At 48.5% G+C, this 23,903-nt stretch overlaps 1 protein-coding gene across 1 annotated transcript in view; it reads left to right on the forward strand.

Moving 5' to 3' along the window:
- The window catches only part of pard6a (par-6 family cell polarity regulator alpha), a 31,266-nt gene extending 17,634 nt beyond the window's left edge, over nt 1-13,632 (forward strand). Inside the window, exon 3 of the mRNA XM_036544023.1 lies at nt 11,846-13,632. Within this exon, the coding sequence (XP_036399916.1) occupies nt 11,846-12,717 (872 nt within the window). The 3' untranslated portion in view covers nt 12,718-13,632. The remainder of the gene's footprint in view (nt 1-11,845) is intronic.
- The last annotated feature ends 10,271 nt before the right edge of the window (nt 13,633-23,903 follow it).

Below are 23,903 nucleotides of genomic sequence, written 5' to 3' on the forward strand. Positions count from 1 at the left end.
AGAGACTGCTCTGATGCTCTAACACAGGAGGTGTCTGTGTTGGAAGGGGGTGTGTGTGTGTGTAGGGGGATGGGGGGTGTGTCTGTGTTGGTATGTGGTACAGTGACACTTGGACACAGATGCAGACAGAGATACAGGTCTTTCTTTCAGGTGTGGTAGCTCACAGTGAAAGGTCACTGAGGGCAGCAGGTGAATGCCCTTAGCCCATCCCCTCTGTGAGAAACAACCTTTCATGGGGGGGGGGGGGGTGCTGCAAGGGTGAATCTGGATGTGTCTTCTGTGTGTGTGTGTGTGTGTGTGTGAGAGACCAGCTGGTAAGCAGAGAGCATACTGTTACAGTTAGAGAAAAGCTGCTACAGATCATCTGACAGAGAGAGAGAGAGTCACTCAGCAGAGTGTCAGAGCATGTAATGAGGCAGGACGAGCTCCCTCTCTCTTCTCTCTCTGTCTGTCTCTCCCATCCCCTCTCTGTCTCTCTCTCTCTCTCTGTCTCTCTCCTCTCTCTCCCTGCTACATGTTCAGCAGTGCTGTTGTCTGAGGTTGTGTAGGATTAAACTGTGGTTAAACTGTAAGGCAGAATCCTGAGAGTTTAGGGTGTTTGTATGAAGCAGAGTCATGAGGACTCACAGCCCAACGCTGCTGGATTCTCTGCTGTTTATTTTATTTATGTGTATATCAACTGGGTTGGGAGGGTTACTTTAAAAATGTATTCCGATACAGTTAATAATTACCTGTTAAAAAATGTAGTCAGTAACCTAATCCAGGTATCACAATATTAAAGTAACTTACTTACTTAATTATACTTACGTAAATTACTTTCCGTTACTTTTGGATTGCTTCAGTAACAAATATGACTATAATGTTAATTTGGTAGCTAGCTAGCTACAGTACTAAAGTTGTCACAACAGGTTGCTTGCAGTGTCTGTGGTACAATTAACTATTTGGTCAGAAGAGACATGATGAGGCTGTATTAGTTTCATAGCTATTAGTAATATGACAGCTGAGTAAGTGCGTGAAAGCCAAATTAGCTAGCAAGCTATCTAGCTTTCTACGTTGTTTTTGTTTGTTTTTTAGCTATGTGCTTGTTTGCAAGGTGACATTTGTATTTGTCAGCTTAATGTGATAGTAGCTAGCTAGTTAGGTTTATTGTTTTGTTTGTATTGTAGCTAGCTAGCTAGCTAGCAAGATTTGTCATTGTAACGTGGTATTTGTACTTTTTAGTTTAGTAGCTAGCTAGCTAATTTGGCTTTCACGCACTTTACAAGCTATCAAACCAATACAGCTTCATCATGTCTCTTCTGAACAAATAGTTAATTTTAACATTCGTACTGCAAGCCAAGATATTGACTTCTGATCTTAAGTACCGTTTGCTTGCTTGCTAGCTAGCTAGCAACTGAACGTTAGTTAAGCTTATTCCGGTCTGGGGCTTGTGTTTTTACCCACACACCATCCCGTCACCAGCATCACCACCTACAGTCCCAAAATATTTTTCAGTAGGAGTAGTAGTGGTAGTATTAGTAGTAGTATTGACAGGTTAGCTCGCTAACTAACGTTAACTAACTGGATTTCTGTGTAACTAACGTTAGCGGTTGGTTTTACCTGTAAATGTTTCTTTAAATTAGATGTCGAGTCCTTCGATGATGACAGCATTTTCACAGCTGGAAGGCATAACTTGCACTGTACTGTGATTTTGTTCCCCTTTTCTGCTTTAAAGACAAACTAATGGCGAAATGTCCACCCAGTGAGAGCATTTTTTTACCACTAGAGGCCATGATAATGAATTGGCAGCTGCCTATGGTTGCACTCGAGACCGGAGTGGTGGTGTGCCACCACCAGAAGTGTTGTAATGTGTGCGCATGTGCATGGTAGTATATCGTTCTTTATTTTAAAATGTATTTTTAAATTGTAATCCTGCTAATAATCCCAATTTTTACTAAATGTATCGGTAATCTGATTAGGTCTTTTTTTCTGTAACTGTAACAGAATAGTTACCTTTTTTTTGTATCCTAATTACGTAATGCCGTTCCATGTATTCCGTTACTCCCCAAGCCTGATCAGCTGAGCCAAACCCAGGTGTTCACTGTTACATGCTGCCCTTTCACGGGTCAGGTGGAGGTGTTCAGCTCAGGTGCAGTGGCCACACCCCACCTGCGAATTTACGGCCAACCTCTAACACACTACACAACACTGCCACCTGCTCATCGAGTTATCACACGGAATCCCTGTGTGCAGTTCCTCTCCCTCCACAACGATGCTTCCGATTGGTGGATACAGTAAGGAGGTGGAGCTCTGCTGGTGGATAGAAGAAGGGAGTGGGTTATTATTGGCAGATACAGGAAGGAAGTGGAATTTTATCCATTTCAGAGGGGGCCCATTTCATGCTGCTGTACAGCGGGAAAAGTAGAAAATGCTCAGATTTGAAAAGCATACTGAGCAAGCTGCTGTTCTCTCTCCCTCTAAAGCCAACAGGTGAGATGTGCTGCAGGTGTGCACACACACACAGGAAAGGCTCGTCCGTCGTCAGAGGAAGGCGGGGGTGCAGACTGCAGGGCTGCCATTGGGCTCCCCCCACCCCCCCTCAGTGCTGCATTTGGGCTCTCTCTGTCCCCCTTAGGGCTGTGTTTGGGCTCTCTCCCCCTCAGGGCTGCGTTTGGGCTCTCTGTCCCCCTCAGAGCTGACTCAGGGGTCAGCCGAGGAGCGCTTGCGTGTGTGTGTGTCTCAGTGACAGGCCTGGAATGAGATTAGTGAGGCTTCATCAGCCTACAGAGTAATCCCTCACAAACCCCATTAGACACATCCCAGAGTCCCGAGTGATGACCAGGTGTCCCGGCTAACGCACACGTCTGCCACCCCCCCTCTGCTTCTTGCTGTCAGCGTCCCCCAGTATTCAACTATTTGGGGGTGCTAAATGAGTGTGTGTGTGTTTGTATTTGTGTGTGCATGTGTGTGCATTTTGTCGTGGTGACCATATGGCCATATCTCATTCAACCCCGCCCTCTACCTGAGTAGTGCCCCACCCTCTACCTGAGCACAGCCCCACCCTCTACCTGAGCACAGTGTTTGACTTTAACTGGCAGTGCTAAACACAAAGAGAGAGACAGAATGAGAGAGAATATGAGAGCGAGGGAGAGGGAGAGAGAGAGAGGGAGAGACAGAGAGGGAGGGATAGAGAGGGAGAGGGAGAGAGAGAGGGGGAGAGAGGGAGAGAGAGAGGGGGAGAGAGGGAGAGAGAGCGAGAGAGAGAGGAAGAGAGAGTGAGGGAGAGAGAGGAACGAATAGGTCCGTGAGTGGGCCACGGAGCAGTGCAGCGTGTCTGTTGCAAAGCGGAGGTTAATTGCGGGTGACATGAAGTGATCAGCAGGGTGATCCAAGCTGCAGAGGAGCCTCTCTCTCTCTCTGTCTCTCTGTCCCTCTTCCCCCCCCCCCGGCCTGTTTCCTGCAGGCAGGATTGGGTGTCCATCACGTGAGACACAGTCCCGGATACAGAGCCAGTTGCCAGGCGATGTGGGAGGGGGAGGGGCATGAGGGCAGGTTCCCTCTACCTGATGTGTAATAATTCATGTGAGAGTGTCCTTCCATACTTTCCCCCCCGTGTGCCTGCATGTGTATGCCTGTGTGTGTGTGTGCGTGTGTGTGGGAGTGTGTGTGTGTGTGTATGTGTGCATGTGTGTGAGTGTGTGTGTGTGTGTGTGTGTAAAGGAGCAGACTGAACTCTGTTTGACATTTGTTGTTGTTTTTGTTTAAGGTTTCTTTTCCCACTCCTTTCTGCAGACTCATCTTAATTAGGTCTCTGTGTTAATTAGCAAAGACACAGAGATAACAGACTGCTGGCCCAGCCCAGAAGAATCTCTGTAGCTCTTCATCACCAGCTGAGGCCCAGGGGCTTATGGGCAGATGGAGGGGGATATGGTGCAAACTGAGGAAGATGAACAATACTATACAGTCCAAAGCCTTTTTTCCTTTATTTTAATTTGTATTCTCTTTGCTTGTGTGTGTGTATTCCCTCTTTCCTCATCTTGGTGATGTGTGTGTGTGTGTGTGTTTGTGTAATTCACCACGCTGTGTTCCTGCTGGACTTCGCTGGCTAATTAAAGTGAGTGAGGATCGGTTGTGCGGTGCAGCATTAGGTCACAGGCATTAAGACTCAGGGGTGAGCAGCGAGCTCCAATCTTCTCTGATTGGCTGCTGGGGTGTGTCCAGATGGTGCTGGTTTCAGCGTGTCTGTGCGGTGCTCGCTTCATTGTGTCTGATCTGCGCTCCTCGTTTCGTGGCTGTGACTCTGTGTCCCTCAGCTCTCGAGTCCCTAGAATACATTTGTTACCAATTTGATTTATTTTAAAAATGTTTAGCTAATACAGCGGTGTAATATACTGGCCCACTCTGATTGGCTGACGCTCCATGCATAAAACAGCACTCTGCACTAATTGGCTGACAAAGCCGCTGTGAACGTCTGTGTCTGTGTCCAGTTGCTGTGTAATTGACAGGCTTATAAAGATGGATTTTAATCAGTTTGTGCCAGTATGCTGGGGGTTAATCCTTCTCAGTTAATGGAATGAATCCCCAAACTAATTAGTCAGGGGAGGTTTATTATCTGCTGTGATTCTCTGGCTGAGCAGAGAGAGGCCCATTTCCAGGGTGACCTGCCACGTGGATCAGTGATGTGTCGGATATGTAGGTCGTATAGATGAAGTGTAGATGAATTGTAGAGAGGATGACATTATGGAGAACTACACGTGATGAGACTCCTTTCAAGGCAGAATAATTACACTTCATGTCCAGTCTGTACCCTTGAGTAGCTCTGACATTAAACATTAACATCTATCACCGTGACACAGATCACTGTGTGCGTGTGTGAGAGAATGGCGTGTGCGTGTGCGTGTGTGTGTGTGTGTGTGTGTGTGTGCATACGTGAGAGAGTGGCATGTGTGTGAGAGAGATTGTGTGTGTGTGTGTGTGTGTGTGTGTGTGCGCGCATACGTGAGAGAGTGGCATGTGTGTGAGAGAGATTGTGTGTGTGTGTGTATTTATATTCCCTCTTATGTCCTTAGCCACTAGCTGCCCCGCAGTGTATTTTGCCAGAGGTTCTGAGTGTCGGTCTGTTGAGTGATGAATCCACCCCCCCCCCACCCCGCACCCCCCGCAGGTCCTGCGCTGTTTTCTCTGTCAGCAGAACTGGGCTCAGAGGCTCGGCAGACTGACCCTGCGTAAACCTGCCACCAGCCAGTCAGAGCGGCTCTTACTCTGCAGTAACAACGCGGGGCCGAGGCCCGGCCTCACCGCGGGGAGACAGAGGAAAACCGGATTAGGACACTGAAGAGGGCTTATTGTTCCTCTCTGGGTCGGAGGTCACAGGGCTCCCTCTTCATTCACAGGAACTGAGACTCCACAGCCCTGGGACAGCAGGGTGTATCAGCCGGCTGAGTGTGGAGCTGACAAAGCTCAGGGAGAGGAGGAGCTCAGGGGGAGGAGGAGCTCAGGGGAGAGCAGGAGCTCAGGGGGAGGAGGAGCTCAGGGGAGAGCAGGAGCTCAGGGGAGCGCAGGAGCTGGCGTTCTGGGTACCAGCGTTTTTAATGTGCTCCATTTTGGAGATGGTGTAATGGTGGCTCTTTAACCTCCTCCAGACAAGACTGACTTGTCCTGGGATTCCCATGGCCACCTGCAGCACATTACTGCATATTATTATGTATTTATTAATATTCATTTTCTTTTATACCACACAAAATATCATTATACAACCCATGATACTACACGACACAGAGGTCAACACACTGGAAAACATGCCATAGAACCCAATGCTGACCCTGGATAAGCTTAACCTTTTACCACATAATTCTTGTGTTTTAGGGTTAGGGTTGCTTTAGCTGATTGTAGTGAAGGGCGAAAGCAGTCACCCCACCCGGCCTGGATCAGTTCGCTTCAACTGGATGGATAGGTAGTATTCTGTTTGTTGATGGCAGGTTATGCAGAAGCCTGAATGTTTGAGTGCTACACAGAGCTCTCCATGTCCACATACCTATCAGTAACCTGGAGGAAAAGGCTGTGACCATGGCAACGTACTACACAAAGGTGACACGTGATGGGAGGTCAGGAGAGGAGTGGGCATTGCAGTTTGCAGAAGAACATGAGAAAAGCGTTTTTCCTTTTTTTGTCCTCTCATTCCAGCGCTTTGAGTATCCATGACGACAGAGCACTGTTTCGCAGTGCGTGATAAACTCACTCCTCCGTCCTTTCAGTGATGTGTAAATAAAATGTTCTGCTGATAACGCTGTGAAGTCCTGTGTGTCTCAGCTTCTGCTCACGGGTCTGGAGGCCCGGGCGCTTCATCAGACCCGCGAATCGCCATCGCTGTGCTGCAGCTTTTTCTCAGCTCTGAAGCGTGTTGCGGAGTTTTCCGTGAGTGTGATGTGAGATCACGCCTTCCCTGAGCACAGTGCAGAGGGCGTGTCCCTGAGCACAGTGCAGAGGGCGTGTCTGCAGGCCAGGTCACCTGTCCGATCTGGAGCCGTTTACTTTCAAATGCAGGATCACAGAAACAGTGCTGCAACCAGCTTCCTTTGTCATGACACAGATTACGGCCCCGTGATTGGCTGTGGGAGTTTAGGTGGGGGGGGGGTGTTGCTGGCTGTGGGGGTTTGGGGGGGTGCTGCTGGCTGTGGGGGTTTGAGGCTCAGAAAGGCAGAGGAATGGGCTGGTTTATATTAGTCTGCTCTGAGGAGCTGAGGGGTGCAGGGCTATGCACAGCACCTGCCTCTGTGCATTTGGCTGTCTTCCTCTCCTCTCTCTCAGTAAAGCTGCCAGGTTATTAACTCACCTGCAGATATTTTCTGAGATTCTGTGAGTCTGCCAGCACCTGCTCTGCTGTTGGGAAGAGGACCCCCCCCCCACCTTCCTAAATCACCTGCCCTGACTCGTACACAGAGTAGCGTGCAGCTGGGAGAGAGTTCCAGAACACAGGGAGGGTGAACATTCCGCTGGCTCCGAGAGAGAGATCAAAACCTCCGATCTCACCGAGGAACAGAGGGGCCTGGCCTGGACCAACAGCCTCAGCAGCACGGGCATTCTGCAGAAGAATGTAGAGAATTCCTCTACAGAGAGAGAGAGGGAGGGAGAGAGAGAGAGAGAGAGGGAGGGAGAGAGAGAAAGGGAGAGAGAGAAAGGGAGAGAGAGGGAGGGAGAGAGGGTGGGAGAGAGAGAAAGGGAGAGAGAGAAAGGGAGAGAGAGGGAGGGAGAAAGAGAGAGGGAGAGGGTGAGAGAGGGAGGGAGAGAGTGTGTTTGGGGGCAGAGGGGCAGGTGGAGTTTGATGTGTGGAGTTGTGGTTTGGGAGTCAGCAGAGGGCTGTAGGCTCAGTCACACCTTTGAGGGAAGATCCTCCGCAGTGTGGACGGGTGGGCGCAGTGTAACCCTGGGTAAGAGTGTCCGCAGAGCAGACGGCCCGTGCTGGAAGGCACTGCAGTGCGACTCCAGCACTGACTGATGTGGTGTGAGGATGCCGTTCACTGCAGTATTTACCCACAATGCCCTGCACGGGCCCAACTGACCCAATGCAACTGGCTGCTCTCACTCGCGGGCCACTGTGGCGGTAAATTCACGCATGCAGTACCACCCTCTCTCCAGAAGGGAGAGTGTTTGTGTTTGCATTTCTAGTCATTATCGCATGGTGTCTCACAAAGGCAGCGTAACACACAGCTCTGAGGAAAACATCCACAAATGCAAAGCAAAATGCAGCTTCAAGAGAAACGCTGAAAAATCAGTGTCCATTAGTTTATGTTACCCCGGCAACCAAGAGAGGACGACCAAAGAATCTCATAACTAACAGCAACAAGACGAGGCCTGTGATTTGGTTGGGGAATGAACACTTTTTCTCTGGGGTGGGGAGAGCACAGCTTAATTTCATAACACCCCCCCCCCCCCCCCCCCAGCCCTGAGCGGTTCCCCCCCAGTGTTGGTTTTTCCCTGCTGGGTCCCTCAGAGGCCTGCAGGGTGCTCACCACAAACCAACACAAACCGCTTCAGCCGAGATCCCAACGCCCCCACTTCCACTGCCCCTGCTGACATTGCTGCAGCGTTGCTGTGATGTTGCTGTAACGTTGCTGAAGCATTGCTGTAACGTTTTTCCTCTGTGAGCGCAGCTGTGTCTCGGGCTACAGACCAGGTGCGGCGCTGACAGAGCCTTTATTTCCGTTCGTCTGCTGGGATTCATAAGTTGCATCGCTCCGGGTCGTGCGGCACGGTTTCCGCGGCAGCGACCCCCGCTGAAGCTTGCTGCCCTCAGGGCCGCGACGGCGGGGTCATGAGTTCAGGGCCCCGTCTGCCTCTCAGCTGGTGATGAGATTCAGTCATCGGAGACCTCCATCTTTACACTGCGCGTCTGCAGGAAACGTCAGACGCTCCAGGGCTGTGTTTAACGCATGTCATTTCAGCCCCCACCCACCCAAAAAAACCTCCCCCTCTCCCCAAACATGGGGTCCTTACAACAGCAGTGAAGCTGTCTGACATGTGCCCGATCAGAATCACAGCAGCCTGGTGGAGCCAGGGATATTCATCACACAACTTGGAGCAGAAATTATCCAAGGGAAAGGGGGTGTGGGGGGTGGCAGGGGGAGGTTAGCTGGCATTCATCACTGCACTGGTACCAGGTACTGGGGAGAAGGGGAGGGGGGGGCTGTCTGGAATGTTAGAGACACTCCCACTGCCCTGCACCACAGGGGACAGGAGGTCTCCCCCTCTCTCCCTCTCTCCCTCTCCCTCTCTGTGTTTCTGTCTGTCACACACACACAGACACACACACACACACATGCACGTGAGAGGGGGATGTCTCATCCCTGGTGCTGTCCTGTCCTCCTTAGTGAGTGTTTTATTTGCCCCCCCCCCCCACCCACAAAATTAGGACAGCTGCCTCATCAGAGATTTCCCTCCGTCCATATGGTGCCATCTCCTGCCCCAGCCCAGTCCTATCCAAAAAAGCCCTCTTCCTCACCAAAACACGTCTAGACTAATTAAGCCTTGATGCAAGATCCTCATTTTTTGCAACAGCAGTGTGTAGATTAGGGGACGAAACATCTGAGTGGGATTAGCAGAGCACTCGCACGCTCACACACACTCTCTCACACACACACACACACTCTCACGCACACACACACTCTCACGCATATACACACACACACACGGGGGCGGGGCAGTGAGATACATTTCTCTAAATTAGACTAATTTCACAGGCGCTTTGCTTAAGCATCTTACAAACAGAGGGCCAGAGGAATTTGATTAACACCACCCCCCCCCCCCCCCAATCTGGGTAATCGTGGCGTGGAGAGTGCGGGAGAGAGGAAGGGGGGATGGGGGGGGGGGGGGGGGCTGTGCATGTCTGGGAGCGTCTGTGCAGTGGTTGTGTGGAAGAGTCTCTGCTGTATTTTGATTGACAGGAGGACCCCCCCCCGACCCCTCTAACCTGCCAGTCTGACTTCCTCATTCTCGGCCCCGCCCTGTCTCACAGCACCCCCCCCCCACCCCCGGCACAGTCTCTAAGCAGCTCAGATCAGACAGGCAGGTCTCCAGCTACTGTTTCCTTACACAGCATTCTGGAGTCAGGGAGAGAGAGACTGTGCCACACACACACACACACACACACACACACACACACACACACACACACAAACACATACACACACAAACACACACACAAACACATACACACACAAACACACACACACACACACACACACACACAAACACATACACACACAAACACACACACACACACACACACACACACAAACACACACATACATGCTTACATTCTCTCTCTGAAACACGCACCTGGTGCTTACAGCTGTGGAGAGAGTACATGCAGGAACCTGCAGTGAGTACAGCGATATTTCAGCAGCTCTGAGGGTGTCGCTGTCAGCTGCAGGGTGCGTATCAGCCTCCTGCAAGCCACAGTTTCTGCCGAGCCTGAACATGAATCTGACCCACGACCCCTAACCCCTCACCCCTGGCCCACACAGGCAGCGGTCTCCCGAGCACATCAGCGCATATCTGTGCGCTTTCAGTCTCCTCTCTGCCCCTGGGCCCAGCGTCTCCGGTCAGAAACATCTAACCCAACAGGACAAAAGCACTGAAAACAACATTGTATGTGTTTCTTCCCGTGTGTGTGTGTGTGTGCATGCGTGCATGTGTGTGTGGATGAGTGTGTTTTTGACTGAAAATATTCTCTTCAATCTACCGTACTGACGAACTGGAGTCCTTGGCACTGTTAGTCTATATGGAAATATTCTCTTTGAAGGGAAGGGAAGATTTGTCCTTTACTGTAAGAGTGAATGATCAAAAGAGAGGAAGAGAAAGAGAGAGGGAGGAGGAGGTGGAAGATTAAAGCAGATGTAAAGCCTTGGTGTTACTCCTCTCCTCTCTCTCTCTGTCAGAGCTCACCGGGGTGTCTGCTGTCATACATCCCAACCCAGGCGCAGTAATGATGTGTGAGAGAAGCCTCCTGCTGCCCCAGAACATCCCACTGTTACACAGTGCACTGATGTTCCAGAATATCCAGGTGTTCTAGAACATTTCACTGTTCTCCAAAATCCTGGTGTTCCAGAACATCCTACTGTTATGGAATTCCCCAGTGTTCCAGAATATCTGCGGTTCCAGAATTCTGTGGTGTCCTGTAGCTGTACAAATGACCTACAAAATAGGAAATTATATATAGAAAAGCAAACGGCTTAATTCATGAAATATTGAGACAGTGAGATCATGTTTGTTTAGGGCTTATTAAACGTGCAATAAGAAGGAGATGAAGAGACAGTGACCGTAATGAGATCCCCACATACCTGTGTCTGTCTTTCTCTCTAATTGGTAGTAGTAGTGTAGAGATCTGATTTGCTGCTGGCATAAGGTCTCTGAACTGACTCTGCATCGCCTCACAGCCTCAGAGCTTCATGCCTGTGGAGCTTCCTCCAGGAGCTCCCTGTGCAGAGTGGTGGAGATGAATGTTTCTCCGTCCTTTCTGTGGCTGTCTGTCTCTGTGTAATATAACCCTCTCTCTGGCTGTCTGTCTCTGTGTAATATAACCCTCTCTGTGGCAGTCTGTCTCTGTGTAATATAACCCTCTCTGTGGCTGTCTGTCTCTGTGTAATATAACCCTCTCTGTGGCTGTCTGTCTCTGTGTAATATAACCCTCTCTCTGGCTGTCTGTCTCTGTGTAATATAACCCTCTCTGTGGCTGTCTGTCTCTGTGTAATATAACTCTAATCCGGTGTGTCGGCTGCCTCCTGTGTGAGGCTACGTCTCACTCAGTTCTGCTGCAGTCTGTCAGTGGATGTACCGCAGCTGCCTGGAGCACTGAGCTCTGTTAGTTTAGCCTGTACATGGGAGATCCCAGTCCTGAGGCTCAACTCTGTCTGGGGGTGGATATAAGCCTGCACGCTCATACATACACACACACACGCACCCCCGCCCACACGCACACACACACGCACACACACACACAAAGTACTGCCACTAGACACTGGGTCAGATCCTGCAATTGCAGAGTTGTGTTTCTGAGAATCGCTGAGAATCGCTGTCAGCGTCTGGGGGTCTGTGGCAGCATATCCTTCGACCGGTGTTTTCTTTCCTGGCGCATTGTGGGACTTGTAGTGTGAAAAACAGTTGTGGTTGTGTGTACAGGTTTTTGAAGTTGTATTTGCTAAGCTGTGTGGGTGTGGAGACAGGTGTAATGTACAACTGGTGGTTCTAAAGTTAGGGTGGTGGAAAAAGGAAAAAAAAAGATTAAGTGTCTACTATGAAAGTTTGAATGATGACAGTAATAGAGATGAGCAGAGTCTCTGACCAGCTGCCCCTCTCTCTCTCTGTGCAGATGTGGACGAGCCCCCGGTCTTCGGCACCAACTCCCTGCAGAGGAAGAAGAAGGGTCTGCCGGGGCTGAGGCCAGCCCCGCAGAAGGGCAAGCCGGCGCTGCTGATCGGCCTGCCACAGGACTTCCGGCAGATCTCCTCCATCATCGACGTGGACATCCTGCCGGAGACGCACCGCCGGGTCCGCCTGCACAAGCACGGCTCTGACAAGCCGCTGGGCTTCTACATCCGGGATGGGGTGAGCGTGCGGGTCACCCCGCAGGGCGTGGAGAAGGTGCCAGGCGTGTTCATCTCCCGGCTGGTGCGGGGCGGTCTGGCGGAGAGCACCGGCCTGCTGGGTGTCAACGACGAGATCCTGGAGGTCAACGGCATCGACGTGGCGGGCAAGTCGCTGGACCAGGTGACGGACATGATGGTGGCCAACAGCCACAACCTGATCGTGACGGTGAAGCCAGCCAACCAGCGCAACAACGTGGTGCGCGTCAGCAAGGCGTCGGGGAACAGCTCGGGCTCGGGCTTCTCGCAGGACTCCACCCCCAGCCCCGCCTCCCAGTACGTCAGCCACTACAGCAGCAGCACGGCGGAGGGCGAGAGCGATGACGAGGCTGACCTCATCATCGAGAGCGACAGCCTGCCGCCCTATCTGCCCACCCACTTCGCCAATGGCAACGGTGGCCACGGCTCCGGCGACGCGGCGCCCTCGTCGTCAGGGCTGCGGCCCCTCCCGCAGAGCTCCTCCCTCCACAGCGGCTCCCTCTCAGACAGCAAGGCCTCCCTCAGCTCGCTCACCCCCCCCACACACAATGGCAGCCCCGCCAAGGCCAGCAGCAGCCAGGAGAGCATGCGCGAGGACGGCAACGTCATCACGCTGTGAGGCCCCGCCCCCTTCCTTCAGGAGCCCCGCCCCCGCCTCTGAAAGGGGAGGAGTCACAGACACCTGGAAGCAAACGAAAAAAAAACAAAACAATCAACACAATAGGATTCCACTACCCATGGATATCAGCTCTTTTTTAAAAAACTAATACCTCATTTCTGTATCAGTGAAGGCATATCTGGGAGCAGAACGGTGATGCCGATGTTTGGTCTAAAAGTGCCCGATGTTACTTCCATGCATCTAAAGCGGATGGAACCGGAGGCTTGAAGCGCCGAGGTTTGGGCGGGGCGTGGCGACCGGCTGCGGGCGGGCCGAACAGAGGTGCCTTGCATTTTTTCACTCCTCTCGCCTTATTAGTGTTTCCTCTTTTCTTTCTGCGCACACCGCCGCAGACTCCGGCCCCCTTCCCCCAGCGGGCAGGACGGGGGCAGCCGCTCAGCGCTCAGGGGAGGAGTGGACTCGCGGGGCATGGCCTCACCCCGCCAGAGAGCGGGGGAATGTTCTGGAACAGCCGCCAGCATCACACGGGACAGAGACGCTCGTCACTGAGGGTGGTGGCGACCACCACACTGCTCCACGTCTCTGACTCCTGCTGCTGCTGGCTCTGGAAGGGGAAGCCTTTAAACTTGTCTGTCATTTTATTTCGTTTATTCTTTCTGTCGAGTGCGGTTTTTAAGTGTATAAACATGTATGGCTCAGCAGCACGACACGAACCAACAGAAACACGTTGTCGTGGCAACCATCTCACTGCACACAGTGTACCTGATTTCCTGTCTCTACCAACAGCAGCCAATGAAATGGCTGCAATGCTCACCTGTCTGTTTCCCTCTTGAGAGGGTTGGAAATTCATCTGTCCCGTCAAAACCGAGATACCGTAACCCTGACCCCGACCCCCAACCCCTGACCCCTGACCCCTGACCCACGACCCCTGACCCCTGACTCCCAGCTCCCAGGGTCCTGTGGAAAGGCACCTTCGGCAGACAGAGTCCTCGGTACTTCCTGTTTGTTTGTAAAACAGGTCATACACTGTCTGCTTTGGGGGGCTGAAGGAAATGTCATTTAATTATTGTTTATAATTTTTAATAATAATAATAATGAAAAAAGAGTGTAGCATGAAGGGACGGGGTACAGTTGTGTCGTTAGGGGCCTGGATGTGGACACTGACGGTCACACTGGCGGTGAATGTGGTGGTCTTTAGTTCCACCTCCAAGGCTAAAGAAACACCTTCCCACTGCAATGGATATTTTACAAACACATGCTTACAGGATTGCAGATTCACAGTCCTCCTTCAAAAAGCACACACTGGTCAACTTCTGTTGTGAGATTTTGATAATTCCCGGTGCTGGGGGCCACCTGGAGGGAGAACCACCTCTTCCAAAATCCCACTGTGACTGGCGGAGGAGACATCTGGTCCCGCAGGCTGGGGTTAGTGTGTAGCTATAGGAGACATCTGATCACCTGGCCCAGAGGTGTTCAGGAGCTGCGCGTGGCAGAGAGGGCAGGAGGCCGGACACGTTGAGGGTCGGCCCGGTTCTGCGGTTCTGTGCGGAAATGGAGGTGAGTGCTGTGATGTGGGTCCCACAGCAGCTGGGAGACCCGCAGGGGGAGATGGGACCCTCCAAACTGCAGCTGCTGCGCTGTTTGATTTACCTGACAAACCTGACGAACGTACAGACAACTCGAAATCATGACCGTGGACTCGAGCCGAAGTGAGTCGTCTGGGGCAGATGAGCAAGGAGATGAAATCCAGAGCTTTGACCACACCCCTAGGTTTATCCGTAACACCCACATCATCATTTGCTGAGTCTGATCCTCTAAGGGACCCCAGTCCCCCGTCTTCCACCCCTCCCCTACGCTCTCCCGGGCTCTGCCAGGACACGCACCCTGCAAACAGCAGAGCCCATCAGGCTCCTGTCTGACCCGGACTGGTCACTTCTCATTGTTGGGTGGGTCCAGGCTTTGACTGACACCCTGCCTTTGCCTCACAGCAGTGGCACATGCTCATTATTATACCAGCTCCCCAGCTAGAATGGGTGGGAGGAGTCAGAATGTTGGCAGGGGTCACATGGTCTCTCTCTCTCAGCCTACTGCGGCAGGTAGACACCCAGGTAGCTCTGGTGATGTGGTGCTTAAAAAATGAAGACGGAGGTTTGCACCCATTACTGTGTGTGCGTGTGTGTGTGTGTGTGTGTGTGTGTGTGTGTGTGTGTGTGGGCACGTGCATGGTGTGTGTGTGTGTGTGCGCGCGCGCATGTGTCTGTGTGTGTGTGTGTGCGTGTGTGTGTGTATGTATGTGTGTGTGTGTGTGTGTATGTGTGTGTGTGTGTGTGTGTGTGTGTGTGTGTGAGTATGTATGTGTGTGTGTGCGCACGTGCATGAATGTGTTAGTGTGTGTGCTCTCTTCAGTGCAGGACGGGGCAGGAGCGACCCCCTCCAAAGTGGAGGCCCTCCCCATGACTCCCCCCACTCTAATTAAAGGGTTGCATTCCATTCCTCTGTTTATTTACTCTGCACACACTCTCCTGCCATCTCATGCCACCGATGGCATCCGTCTGCACGGCCAGCCGCTGAAAATGACTCCGCTATTAGTGTTATCATAGGAACGTTTCTTTGGAGCCACCAGTCAGTCACCTTTGCGTAGAACTCACGACCGTCGCCACACCTCGTCAAGACTGATTCAGGAGCAGTGCGTAACAGGAAGTAGAGCTGAGTCACATGACACAAGGACAGGTTGTTGGGAGAGTCACCTGCTTAAGAATGGAAACGTTGCACAAATTTATTTTTCATAAAGCCGGTGAGAGCACTGTAAGAACGCTGTCTCATCACACAGGCAGGGTAGACTGCTGCGCAGCTGTGACATGATGTTCGTTCTGAGCTCAGTTAGGATGCGACACATCAGATACTCCCCGTCGTCCCTTTCTCTGCTTCCTTTCCTCTCAGATTCAAACACGAAAATTCAGATAAAAAACGAAGTGAGACAGAAAAGAGGAAACAGTGCTGTTGGCTCGGGAGGTCGTGACCCTGGTCGGCCCCACAGTCACCTCTGTGTGCGTGTTTAAAAAAAGAGGAGGAAATTCCTGTCACGTCCGAAACGGAGAGAGCAGCACGCACAGGGACTCTGTGTCCCCCTCTGTGTGACGGCCACACCTGCGTGGCCCCGCTGTGAAAGACCTCTTTATTCACCCGACTGGTCGTCTTACAGAGGGGAGGGGGGGGGGGGGAGAGAGAGAGACACTCACACACACACACACACACGCATCCCTGAGAGAATCGTGCTCTGTACAGGAGAGAGCAGTTGCGTGTCTCTGTCTCGGTCTCTGTCACCGCTGTCAGATGGGACTGTGTTTCTGAGGGACAGTGTCTCACCCGGCCTGCTGCAGTACCCAGAACCCCCTGCTGTGTTTTTAATAACCTGAGCGGAAGAACCTGGCCGAACTGTGCAGAAATCGGGCTTTCATAAGAAACCGTCGTCCTCACAGAGCGGAGGCCACCGAGTTTGGCCCCGGAGTTACTGGCAGTTGAGGACATTTTATAGCAGATTTTATTTAATTCAGTACAACCTCATTCATTTTTTAAATGCCGTGACCGGCATTTCCGGTGGTCTGTGCTGGGGGTTGACGTAACAGGCTGGCTAATGGCTTCTGCTAAATGATTGACTGGTACCGATCCAAACAAACACTCAGCCCGCTGCAGCCCGCTGTGGGGGTCAGAACAAGGCTGCAGTCATTATACACAAAGCAATCAGCTGAACTTGATTTTGCACTTTGCCTGCCACTAGTGGGAGCCAGTGAGTCGAGCCAGGCAGAAGTCTGAGGCCATGGTGTTTGTGGAGACCAGGGGTGCCTAACCTGATCCAGAGGAGTGGCCACTTTTTACCAGCATCATCATATTCAAGGGCCACAGTAAAATGTTTTCAAAATTTTAACATCCAACTCGTTTATTACTCCGAGAACTGTAAAATGATTTTGTTATTATCCATTCATCCATGTATTGGTTTATATGTAGAATCTCTTGTGTTTCACACTCCACACCGGGAGGTGAAAGAACGGCCATTTTGCCAAACCTGTTGCATTCCTGCTGGTTTAGTAAAACTTGTGAGATGAGGAATACCCTGAACACTTCTTGCTCCAGAGCACCCTCATGCTTGAATATGGTGTAATAGCATTTTATGCATCTCACAGGATCCAACAGTATCATTTTTAATCATAGTGTTACTCCAGTTGTTGATGAATGTTTTTTATTCATACTCACATCGGGAGCCACACCTAACACTCTGAGGTGTGATAAATGACAAACGAGGGGTACAGACAAACAGACACTTCCCTCTCCCCAAACATTCATCAGCCCACACCCAGAAAGGTCAAAGTTCACTAATATGTTCCCATCATTCTGTGGCCAGTGGCCGCGTCATTGGCTGAAGTCCGTAGGAAATGTGAGCGATCTGATTCGCTCAGCTCTGCTGTGGGGGGCTGCGCTCGCTATCAGAGACCGAGTGATGGGACGAGAGACAGAGAGAGAAAGAGAGAGAGAGAGAGAGAGAGAGAGAGAGAGAGAGAGAGAGAGAGAGAGAGAGAGCGCACAGGCAAATACACAGGTAGCGAGCTGCAGAGTCCGCTGCAGGCTGACCAGGCTTTCTGTGACATGACACAAAAACACCACCTGCTCCCAGTATCCATGGCAACACGGCACACGTTCCAAGCTCACGTACCGAACAATAATATATATTTTTTATTATTCACTCATTGTATATGTATAAAAAACTAAAAGAAAAATATTAAGTAAGGGACATTTTTAATAACTTGGGAGATTTTTGTATAACAGAACCTTTTATATATGTATAAAAATATGGACAGTATTTTTCTTATTCTCGTACTTTTATTTGTATATGAGAATCTTGGAGGGGACCCTCCTATCTCTTTGACTACCGGGAGACGAACAGAAATCAGAGGAACTTTGTATTTATATAATTTAATGAATCAAAGGGTTTGGGGTGTACAATACTGTGAATGTGATAGAAATGTATGCTGATTATAAAATATTATCTAAAGATAATAAAATATGAAAAAACAAAATGTGTCTGTATCCACTCTTTACCTTCTACTCCACCAGAACTTCATTGTATAGTTAATGCAGCATAAAAATATGTAAACTTCACAGGTACAGGGTACAAATACACACACAAAAAAGAGCAAAATAATGTGTAACATAGAGACCAGAGGAGAACCTCTAGGGTTACAGAGCTATACCTTTGCTCAGCGTGAGGGCACACTCTCTCTACCTTTGCTCAGCGTGAGGGCACTCTCTCTCTACCTTTGCTCAGCGTGAGGGCACACTCTCTCTACCTTTGCTCAGCGTGAGGGCACTCTCTCTCTACCTTTGCTCAGCGTGAGGGCACTCTCTCTCTACCTTTGCTCAGCGTGAGGGCACTCTCTCTCTACCTTTGCTCAGCGTGAGGGCACACTCTCTCTACCTTTGCTCAGCGTGAGGGCACTCTCTCTCTACCTTTGCTCAGCGTGAGGGCACTCTCTCTCTAAATGGGGGGGGGTGCAGTCTCGGGAGGGACCCCCTCTTTGTCACACTGCTCCATGACATACTGCACCCAAATTCCCTGCTCATCCCATTCTAACCACTACATTCTCTCCCTCTCTCCCTTCCTCTCTCTGTCTCTCCCACCATCTGAGCAACAAATGCCTCAGCAGCACTGCCACCTGCTGGTCTCCCAGCTGCAATAACCAGACGCCTGCACCATCACTGGGCTGATGCCTTTTCATGCGTTATCCCAAAGTTAACATTTCCACCATTTCCACCAGGTGTCTCTCCGCCACCTCTTCCCCGGGTCCAGGAATAATTTCCTATTTTTTTTTTTTACCTCAGTTGCCTCTGGGTTTTGTGATTTCATTCAGTTAATGTTTTGTAATTACGTATCATAATGGTAAACACTGTTAACTCCACCTCTACAAGCTAGTTTCTTTTATTCTGTTTCTTTTACATGTGTTGGTATGTGCGTGTGGATGTGTAGACCTCTTGGATCCAGCCAGCACTGCACTATTAATTCCTTTTCTTTAAAGTAAAACACAAAACGATTTTCTCATTTTCCAATCTGAAAAAAATGCACGCAGCGCGACGGCATTAATTTGTATTTCTTTTAATTTCCTCTTGTTTTCCTTTTCAGTAGGCCTAGTAGCCTATAACGATTTTTTTTTACGCGCGAAGGACAGTGATAAGTGACACGAATTGATGGCGGTCCGACATGAATTGCTTTTCCTCGGCAATTTTCCACGCTTGTTTTAAACGACCCGGACATTTTTTTTACTCATTGTGACAAACACCAGAAATCACTGTCGAGGACTGGTACCTCTAAATGTTCTTAAGTGAAACCTTTAGAATACACCAAAACGTATGCCGACTGTACATTTTAATACGTAACATTTTAATTTATTTTTTAAATAGCTTAATACGAGTGATAACAATTTGAAGTAGGAGAGAGCAGGCGCTTACCTTGTTTTCAAAGCGAGGAATTACATCAGTGAACACACTGCATAGCCTACACTAACCAATCAACACAGGTGAAACACATAAACTAAATGAGACACAGAGAACACACGGAAATTATCTGACCATTTGGTGGCCAAGCCGGGAAGCAAATGCCTTTAGAAGTACCTTTATAGACTAATATGAAACAACAATTTGAAGCAGGAAATAACAATTAGGCCTACTTGCCTTTTTTCAAAAAGGGGAAATTAAACTGCGAAACAAATGATTATCGAGGAGGATACAAAAGTAAATGATTTTGAGGAGCAATAAAATTGCCTACCAAACAAGTATGTTTTTGGCACTTTGCATAGCCTGCTATAAGTAATGATTTCATACAATTAATGGTTTGTGATTATGTATCATCATCATGGTAAACACTAACTCCACCGCTGCAAGCTGCTGTATAAAAGTTTCATCTTCTCCTTCATATCTGTATCAGTTCTTTTAAATAAAACTTTTACAGGAAAACAGAGAGGCACATGTTAGAAGCTGCATAATGTATTAGAACTGACTGAATCAAACGCATGTGAATTGAGCTGGACCTGTAAACCTGCAGACGGAGGGACTCGGGAGAGATGCAGGGATTTGCTCTGTCCTGTAGGGGCAGCTGCCTCGTTTATGGGCTTATTATCCTAAATGTCCTTCCTTGCATTGGAAGCATTGCCGATATGAGCCGCATGCAGTGCTAATGTGGAGGTTTGCATGATGTGCGGTTTGTGCAACAGTAAGTGTATCAGTCATCCTCTTTTGTATCACAGATTTCATTTAAAAACCCCATTTAACATCACTAGCAGATTTGCCATTTTCTGCCCCTTTCATGACCTATGATGATGTCCACAAAAGTTCTCACAGTAACAGATCAATTTCCACGAGGAAAAAAACGCAATTACAGAAAAACAGAATTTATCAACAATACATTGTAAAATGCTTTTCTTTAAGGCATACCTTCCAGTTTCTTTGATGTTATCATATGTCATTTCTGCAGAAAATGAGAAGATGGAAAAAGGTCAAATCCAACCCAAATGAATTTTTGATGCTGTAGTAATAAAGATGGAAGGCTGGGCAATTAGAAAGAAATTTGAATTTAAGTTTGGTATGAATAATCACCATCATCATTATCACCATCATTCCTTGCAACTGAAGGAGGTGCATCAGAATCTGCATCAGAGTTTTCCTGATTTTATGAGTTGTACCCAGGAGAATTTCCAGAGTCACTCCATTTAATCACTAAAAAATACAAATTATGACATCTGTACATAACAGATTAAATAGAAATAATAACAACAATAACAATAGCAGTAATATAAATGGTTCCTGCTTTTACAGCAGTACATTCCTAGAAACCCTGTCGTAAAATTGGTCTTAATTTAAACATTCATAAGATATTGATGTATTAATATTTGTACATTTGCTTATAGTTGGACATGAAGCACTAGAATTCTCTGTCAAGAATAATCTGGATTTGTTCTCATGTATAGTTTTTAATCAGTATTTTACAGTCAAACAAAGTAACAAAGTTCAGTAACTATGAGGTATAAAAAGTACTCACTTCTGTTTGGGGTCTATTCCATGCTGTTCCCTATATGTACATGTGGCTGTTCTGTAAGAAACATGTTTTACCCCTCATTAGAGTCTCAGACAGGTACTGCATATGACAATAAGAACTGCCTGAATATGATTTTTCACAGTCATGATAATGATAATGAAATCAACACAGTGGTGTCAGCAAGAGAGGGAGATTTTTCTGATACCTGTCAAAAACAGTTTCAGCAGTAAAAAAGGTCCCACCTCAGAGTGGGCAGTTGGAGTTATTTATGTTAGCTTAGGCAAGGTTGGAAATGACCACAGACTGAAACAGAAGTTGTATAGAGTACAGTGGGGGACGATTTTGAGGCATTCAGTGAAACCGAGGGGAAATATGAGAAAGAAGGGGTATATGTCAAGGGTTACACCCAGAATTTTATCTGAGCAAGAAGGATAGGAAAAGAGGTAAAATCATTCTATTTCAAAAGAACTATTCAAGTATCAAAAATAAGACATTCCCAGATCAGCAAGAATTGACAGGTCTTCAACATTAAAAGCAGCAATGAGGTTAAAGAGCATTAAGACAACACAACCAAGAAATGACATGAGCAGGTAGACAATTGGCTGTATACTGAAAAGCAGTTTCTGTTGAGGGACAATAATTAAATCTATGCTGGAAAAGATCAACAAACATTAAGAGGAAATAAATGTGGAAACAGATAGCTCTCTCAATGCACAAAGAAGGAAATAAAGAAACTGGAGGTACCTTTATGGATTTGAATAATTAAGATTAGTTATTCTGAGATGACCTGAAATGCAAACCCCCCCTTTGTGGATAGATATTAAAAAGATAAAAGCAGCTGACTTAAGGCTGTCAATCTTGTCCACTTTCACCAACACAAAGCTACGAGAGAGGTGGTAATCTGAATCTTCTAAAGTTTATAATGATAAAATGTGTGTACACTGAGAAGCACAAACAATATAATAATCTCACCATTCCCAATGTTGACTTCACAGCTTCAGATACCAGCCCACATCTGCCTGTAGGCCTGGACAAGGCCAACACTGCGGTTCAAACCAACCACTGTCAGTCTGTGGTACATTTGGTACATTCTAGTACCATGGCTGCGGTTACACGGCATTTCAATTTTTACTATCAAACATATATTTTTGTCGTAATCTGTAAAATCATTTTATTCTCATCTAATGCGCACGACGCAAGGGGGACATCCTGCAGTCTGTTCATTTAAAGACTATGTTAACATTTCACTGTTAAGTAGGATAAAGCAAGAGTAAACCTAACATTTAGGGCATCAAACATGATCGAACTGCTTTGCCTTGACAATCATTTTTTTCATTGTCGAGGCAAAGCAGTTAAAACTTTTGCCATGGCATTTTGGCTGTTTGTCCTTCTGAAAACATAATCATTCTTTGGTTTTATTCAATAGATTTCTGTTATTTCATGTTGCCTAATATCACAAATTTTTGACACAACCACTAAACATACACAATCAGCACCCAAATATTAGCAAGTGAAACCTTTAGAACACATCACATAGGCTAGAATGCTGAATAAAGGCCTATAAACTAAAATGTATGAACAAGAGTACAAATACCCTTGTCAAAAGCAACCAATTTGAGGTTGGAACAGACAATCAACACACTCTTCGAAGCCAAGAATTTAAACTGCATCACTTCCAAGGGTGAAAAAAAAACTAGCAGGGTAGGCGTCAGGTTACCCCATATTAGATATCACTGGGCATCACAAAATGAAGCATAAGAATCACTTCAAATTATAAAAATAAGTTCACCATAATGTTCTGGCACAGAGGCAACAATACAAATGGCATATGAAGTATATTTCCAAAGTGTGTGTAAAATGGGCTAAACAGTTCACAGATGGTGACTCACGGTTTCAGTGCTAAGTCATTTTAGGTGAGCAGGTAAAACTGCGTGAAGAGGAGGGTGAGTGGTGATTGGGTGCCGGGTGAGGAGGTGGAGACCACGGCACTCAAAGCACCCAGGCAGGTTTCATCACACAATCAGCGGCAGGGAGGAGACGGCCCCCCATCCTCACCGTCAGTGGCAGGGAGGAGACAGCCCCCCGTCCTCACCGTCAGAGGCAGGGAGGAGACGGCCCCCCGTCCTCACCGTCAGCAGCAGGGAGGAGACAGCCCTCTGTCCTCACCGTCAGTGGCAGGGAGGAGACAGCCCCCCGTCCTCACCGTCAGAGGCAGGGAGGAGACGGCCCCCCGTCCTCACCGTCAGAGGCAGGGAGGAGACGGCCCCCCATCCTCACTGTCAGAGGCAGGGAGGAGACGGCCCCCCCGTCCTCACCGTCAGCGGCAGGGAGGACACAGCCCCCTGTCCTCACCGTCAGCTGAGTTTGCTGTCATTTGCTTATGTACTCAGAAGTGACAAGGGCCCGTTTTTCCAGAGTATCCCTGTAACAGAACGCTGGCGTGATCTGAAACGCTTATCTGCACTGGATTTGCATTTTCAGAATTATGTAAACAGTCAAACACAAAGGCAAGGGGCTGCATATTTCACCAGGGGCCAGAGAACAGGTCAGGAGACAGGCGAACCAGGACAGCAGCTGCAGCACAGGCAAAGACACACCTGGTCAAACAGGTGAGAATCACATGTTTGAGTTGGACTCGTGGTGCTTTTCAGCAGGATATTTCAGGACAGTTCACGGCAGGACATAGTTAACAGGTGTGCTTTGATCGAAGATCGATGTTGATGTAATACTAAATATTTACTAAATAACTAAGTAACGTTACGGTTGTTTCTGTTGTATTTGATTATATTAATGATGTTACTGTGATTGAAATTGCCGCTATATAATTATCGTTTTGTATCAGTATCATTTTGATGGCCATTGTTAATCTTGCTATATACGTAGAAAAGTTCTGTAAGTTCTAGAACTGTATTTTATCTTATTGGACATTGGAATTCTTATTGCTGAAGAACATTTTTATCATTTCTGTCATTGTTACTTTCTGTCACTCCGTGATATAGGAGCACATACCTACAGGTGTCTGCAAGCAAAGGTCTAAGCTCAGGTGTCTGCAGGTACAGGAGGAGATTTTTTTTGACGAGGAGTTTTCAGACACAGCATAGACGAC

This window comes from Megalops cyprinoides, chromosome 13 (assembly GCF_013368585.1).
Source record: "Megalops cyprinoides isolate fMegCyp1 chromosome 13, fMegCyp1.pri, whole genome shotgun sequence".
In the NCBI taxonomy this organism is placed as follows: Eukaryota; Metazoa; Chordata; class Actinopteri; order Elopiformes; family Megalopidae; genus Megalops; species Megalops cyprinoides.